Source organism: Zingiber officinale, chromosome 1B (genome assembly GCF_018446385.1).
Source record: "Zingiber officinale cultivar Zhangliang chromosome 1B, Zo_v1.1, whole genome shotgun sequence".
Taxonomy (NCBI): Eukaryota; Viridiplantae; Streptophyta; class Magnoliopsida; order Zingiberales; family Zingiberaceae; genus Zingiber; species Zingiber officinale.
In genome coordinates this window covers 136776426-136782310 of record NC_055986.1, presented here as the reverse complement: position 1 = coordinate 136782310, position 5885 = coordinate 136776426, and the positions used below count along the sequence as shown (strand labels likewise).

Here is a 5885-nt window from a genome sequence, read left to right as displayed (position 1 = left end):
TGGCATATTGAAATTATAAAAAAAAATCATTTAAAATTTTAACGATTACACCCTTAAATAAAAAGAAAAAAGAAAAATAAAAGGTGCGGAAAACCTCCTCATCGAGACGGAGTTGCTGCATTGATTCTCATGTACTCATCTGCATTTGTTCACTGCATGTCGACTTAATTAATCCATGCTGCAGATTTATTGACGGTAAAAAAAATGAAATCATCACTGCCCACTTATTTGTGATGTGCGTAGGTCCCTTCCAACTCAAGGTCCATAGCTCCAAAAACTCGAAATCTTTTCACCGTCGACATTCCTACCAGCTCACCGATCACTTATTTACTCAGTTTTTGAACGAGATCAAAATTGAGGCGATCACTGAAGTATCCGTTGAAAATTAGCTCAAATACAGTAACATCCTGAACAGCAGGACAACGCTGCATATTTATTCAAAATATGAAGAGAAGTGCGATAAGCTACGTATACGTTTGCTTCCCCCAGCTAGCAACCTTTAATTGCATTGCCTTCCATCTCAATAAAAAGTTGGCTGGGGTGGTTGCATCTCCTCAACCCACTCTTCCTCTTAAATTCCTTCCTTCCTTCTTCTCTCCCAATTCTCACTCGCATCCCTCTGTTAATTATTTGGGTTTCTTCATCTCCCACACCAATTCCCCGGCCCTGGCCATCGAGATTTTGATCTCGCTGCTGTCCGGCCATCTACTTTCTTCCTCTGTTGCAAATTATTCGATCGCAGCCACCGCGCGCAGAAGAAAGTGCGAATTAAGATGAAGCATCTCAAGCTGGCTTTTCACTACTCGGTCTCTAACTTCCACTATCTCATCGGCCTCTCCCTCCTCCCTGCTATCTCCTCGCGCTACTCGACCTCCGATTTGTGGTTGATGTGGGACGGCATTCTCCGACTCAATCCGCAGCTCCTTGTGCTCTGCTCCACCCTGCTCGCCCTCTCGACGGCGCTCTGCTTCATGAAGCGGCCGCGGCCGGTGTACCTCCTCGACTTCGCCTGCGTGAAGCCCGGCGTCGCGTGCCAGTGCCCGCGCGAGCGGTTCATGAAGCAGTCGGTGGGCGCGGGAGTCTTCACGGAGGAGAACCTCACGTTCCAGAAGAAGATCCTTGAGCGGTCGGGGCTGGGCCAGGAGACCTACTTCCCGGAGGCACTGTTGGCGTCGTCGCCGAGGCCGTGCATGGAGGAGGCGAGGAAGGAGGCCGAGATGGTCATGTTCGGGGCCATCGACGATCTCCTGGCGAAGACGGGGGTGAGGCCGAGGGAGATTGGGATCCTGGTGGTCAACTGCAGCCTCTTCAACCCGACGCCGTCGCTCTCGTCCATGGTTGTTAATCGGTACAAACTCAGAGGCAACGTCCTCAGCTACAACCTCGGCGGAATGGGTTGCAGCGCCGGACTCATCTCCATAGATCTCGCCAAGCAATTGCTCCAAGTTTGTCGTAACTATATATATAAATAACCATATATAATTGGCACAATTCGATCAAATTAATTAGTGATGACGTGCGTGGGCGCGCAGGTGCACCGGAATAGCTACGCGTTGGTGGTAAGCATGGAGAACATCACCCTGAACTGGTACATGGGCAACAACCGCTCGATGCTGGTGTCCAACTGCATCTTCCGGGTGGGCGGCGCCGCCATCCTGCTCACTAACCGCCGTTCCGACTCCCGCCGCGCCAAGTACCAGCTCATCCACACCGTGCGCACCAACAAGGGCTCCGACGCGCGCTCCTACGGATGCGTCTTCCAGGAGGAGGACGGAGCCGGTATGGTCGGCGTGGCGCTATCGAAGGACCTCATGGTGCTGGCGGGGGAGGCGCTGCGGACCAACATCACCACGCTCGGTCCGCTGGTGCTCCCTATGTCGGAGCAGCTCATCTTCTTCGCCTCGCTGGTGCTGCGCAAGGTGTTCAAGATGAAGCGGATGCGCCCTTACTTGCCGGACTTCAAGATGGCCTTCGAGCACTTCTGCATCCACGCCGGGGGCCGGGCGGTGCTGGACACGATGGAGAGCAACCTGGAGCTGAGCCGGTGGCACATGGAGCCGTCGCGGATGACGCTGTACCGGTTCGGCAACACGTCGAGCAGCTCCCTGTGGTACGAGCTGGCGTACGCGGAGACGAAGGGGAGGATGAGGAAGGGCGACCGGACGTGGCAGATCGCGTTCGGGTCCGGGTTCAAGTGCAACAGCGCGGTGTGGCGGGCGCTGAGGACCATAAACCCGGCCGAGGAGAGGGGCCCGTGGACGGACGAGATCCATCGGTTCCCCCTCGATGTGCCCACGGTGGAAATGGTCAAGGATTAAACATTTCATGTTCATCAGTTCATATATATACACTGGTCAGATTCATTGATTTAAGAGAAAAAAAAAAAAGTAAAATTGAGTAAATTAAAGGACAAGATGTATGGATAATTTCAGTGCATGCTGAAAACTTCCCCCTCGATGAGTAAAATTGAGTAAATTAAAGGTCAGATTCATTTTATACGAGGATTTCACTTCAACGCAGCCTGAAAACTTTCCGAAATGCCCCTTCAGCTTCTAGAAGGGCAGAAGTCGCTTCTTCTGGATGATTGTGTTAGTTTATCTTCTTCCAGTGAAACTTGATGATGAGGGAGACTGCCCACAAAAAAAAAAAAAAAATAAAAAAAAAAATATATTTATATATATATATATATATATATATATATATATATATATAATCAAAATGGACTCTATTATCATCAAAATGATGCTTTATTTTAAAAACTATTAAAAGGCTATCTAATATTTTTTTAAAAAAAAAAAGTCTTGTTTCTAAATAGTTTTAATTAAAATTAATTTAATATATTTAAAATTATCAAATAATTATACCCAAAACTCTTCATTATGTAGCGTTCGAGGGATAAGAAGTCAGGAAAGAAGTCTGCTTAAAGAAAAGGTCAGAGTTTGGTTCAAGTAAGCTCAACTCCGGTTAGTCGAAGAATCACCTACGTGAAGAGATCAACAAAGGAGTTGATCTGCCGTATGGAATGCGCCTTCCATGGCTTGGTAGACATCTTCGATGAACAGTACGAAGACACCTTCCAAGCTATTGAAGGCACCTTCCAAGTAACCGTTAGCGAATATAAAGTCTATCTTCACACAGATAAAATTTGTCACGCTGGAAGTGCCTTCCACCCTGATCCGGCGATAAGAACAGGGACCCCCCTCTGAGGGAAGTCAACGCCACGTGGAAGTCAAAGGGTCGAACGACCGACCGGAGAAGAGGAGACCGGTCCGCCAAACGGGGTCCCATCGGAGTCAAAGGCACCCGGCGAGGAGTCAGGGTTCCGACGCTCGTTGAACAGGATTGTACGGCCGAGCGGGTGGCCCACTCGGCCGAAGGCATAAGGTAGCAATACTGCGATCAGTCTCCACAGAGCACACTACCGGGAATATCCCAAGTGGACGAGCACGTATGGCCGGCCGGACGCAAAGGGACTGTCGACCGGCCGGACACTCGCCATATAGTAAGGAGAACAGGACAAGGAAACATCCTCTGACAGCGGGTATGTCCGGGGAGAAGGCCATACGCAGGATCTTATGACAGGGGTCTGCTGTCCCATCAAAGACATGCTCGGACTGTAGCAGTAAGGGGTCAGGTAAGCTTTTCTGACAAGTCCATATTGAGGTATGAGCTGAGGACACGTAGTCGCCTCGATATGTGTGCGTGAGTCCCTTGCTAGCCCTATATAAAGGGCCTCACTCTTCACCAGAGGTACGCGCGCTATGATTTTTGGAGCCACTTCTTTGTTGTCTGCTTGCCTGACTTGAGCGTCGGAGGGTCGTCGCCGGGAACCCCCTCCCGGCCCGACTTCCTTGCAGGTTCGCCGGAGCGCCGTACGACCGGTCAGAGATCTACGTCAGCAACCAGGAGAGCGTCACGTGCCCAGCGTCCATTGATTCAGCGATTTGGACAGGATCACACTCTATTGAAGGCATCTTCCAGCCTTAGATAAGATTTTCCAGAGGCTATAAAAAAAACCCTTGGAGTTAGGAATGAAACAATAACTGAACTACAAGTCTTGTATTCACTTCGTAGTCATTCTGTGAGTTATCAATGTCTGTAAGAGGCTACTCTGCCTTCAAAAAAAGGAGTTTTTCTACTAGAGCTTTCTTCAACGTCTTGGATTATCAACCACTTAGGTTGTAACCAAGTAAATAGATTATTCTACTATAAGAAAATCTGCAATCAACAACAATTAAAAGACAATAGTTTTAACAAAAATCATTGTCTTTTTGCTTTTTTTTTTTTAAACAAAGACAACGATTTTTAAAAAATCGTTGTCTTTTAGCATTGTTTGGAGGGGCTACGACAATGGATTTTTAAAACCGTTGCGTTTAACTGTTGTTACAAGGGTTACGACAATGATTTTTTTGATCGTTATCTTTTTCTGTCTTTTTGGGTTTCAAAATAATAGATATTTTGGTTAAAATATTAATTTCCTTAAACCTAAATATTTCATAGAATCCCGACACCAAAGAAAAAACCCTCCCTTCCTTTGTCAAAGACTCGTCTCCTTCATTAAAGACTTGCCTCCATCGCCCCCGACGCTTCTCTAGCAAATCGACGGTGAGGCGTTTGCCCCTTCACTGGGACTCCTCTCATGTTCTTCGGCTTCTTGGCCCCGGCGTTGATGAGACTCCTCTCATGATCAGACTGATCTACCTCCGCCTTCCTTCACTTCGCCCTGATGTCTCTCCTCGCCGTGGCGTGCTCCGCTCCTCTAACTCTAAGACCCTCCGCCTCTCCTCTCCCTTGCCATCGCTGCTCGCCATCTCCACTAAGGAAGTGATTACTTGCCTTTGCGAACTCCACTGCCAGAAAATGTATGTTCTAGGTATCTCTGCATAAATCGATCTTTCACAAGATTAGGTTTTGAAGAAAAATATGTCCCAAGTATCGCTGCCAGAAGATGTATGTTTCAGATACTGTGACCAGAAGATGTACTCCAAATTGCTTGCATTTTTTCAACTATGTAAACTTGATCCTCACCAAGGAATTTGTGCACAGGCTTGCAATGGATACAATTATGTTTGTGTTCCACTCTACGATACACTAGGTATGTAAATGACCTTTGGAGTCTAAAAACTTAATATGCACATGATATGCAAGTTATATGATATGTTAACAAGTGAAGGAGCTGTTGGTTACATCATAGAGCATGCTGAAATTGTTGTTGCTTTTGGCCATGAGACGAAAATAAATAGAGTAAAGGGAAATTTAAATGGAGTTAATTTAATGGAAGTCGAGTTTAAGTTTAGCATATATAATATGTGTCTATCATTTTGCAGATCCTGTCCTCCAACTGCACATCTACTATGCATCTCAAAGGTGGGGATGCTCATCTTTTAAGTGTTCTAATATTTTAACTTTCACTCATAGTGTTGCTTGATTATGCAATACTTGTTTCATTGGGTTCTACTACTGTGGAACAAAATGATACTGCTGCCAACACCGGAATGAAACTATACTCTTGGGATGAAATTCTTGAGATGGTTAGTTTATTACTAAGTTAATGAAAATATACATGTCAAATTGTTAGTTTAATAATTATATATTGCTATTTAGGGGAATGAGAACACATCATATCCATTACCTCCTAAACCTCTTGATATATGCATGATAATGTACACAAGTGGGATGAGAGGAGATCCGAAAGGTGTTGTATTGACTCATGAATGCATCGCAGCATATGTAACGGGAACTGACGTATTCCTGAATCAATTTGAAGATAAGATAATATTATTGTCTTTATTCATATCTGTTGTTTAGTTTATTACTAATGGTGCTTAAGTATAAGCTATGATATATGTCTTGATTTGTATGCTATAGATGACAATAGATGATGT

General features: G+C 45.8%; 1 protein-coding gene across 1 annotated transcript; it reads left to right on the top strand.

The window, feature by feature from the left end:
- The first annotated feature begins 486 nt into the window (after positions 1–486).
- On the top strand, positions 487–2485 carry LOC121981273 (3-ketoacyl-CoA synthase 2-like). The gene is made up of 2 exons (XM_042533717.1): positions 487–1445; positions 1533–2485. Exons 1-2 carry the CDS (start codon positions 774–776, stop codon positions 2316–2318), a joined length of 1458 nt encoding a protein of 485 aa, XP_042389651.1. The 5' UTR covers positions 487–773; the 3' UTR covers positions 2319–2485.
- Positions 2486–5885: the final 3400 nt, after the last annotated feature.

Coding starts and splice junctions, on each gene's coding strand:
- LOC121981273 (XM_042533717.1), top strand. CDS start 774: ATGAAGCATCTCAAGCTGGCTTTTCACTACTCGGTCTCTAACTTCCAC. Junction 1,446..1,532: donor TCGCCAAGCAATTGCTCCAA/GTTTGTCGTAAC, acceptor GTGGGCGCGCAG/GTGCACCGGAATAGCTACGC.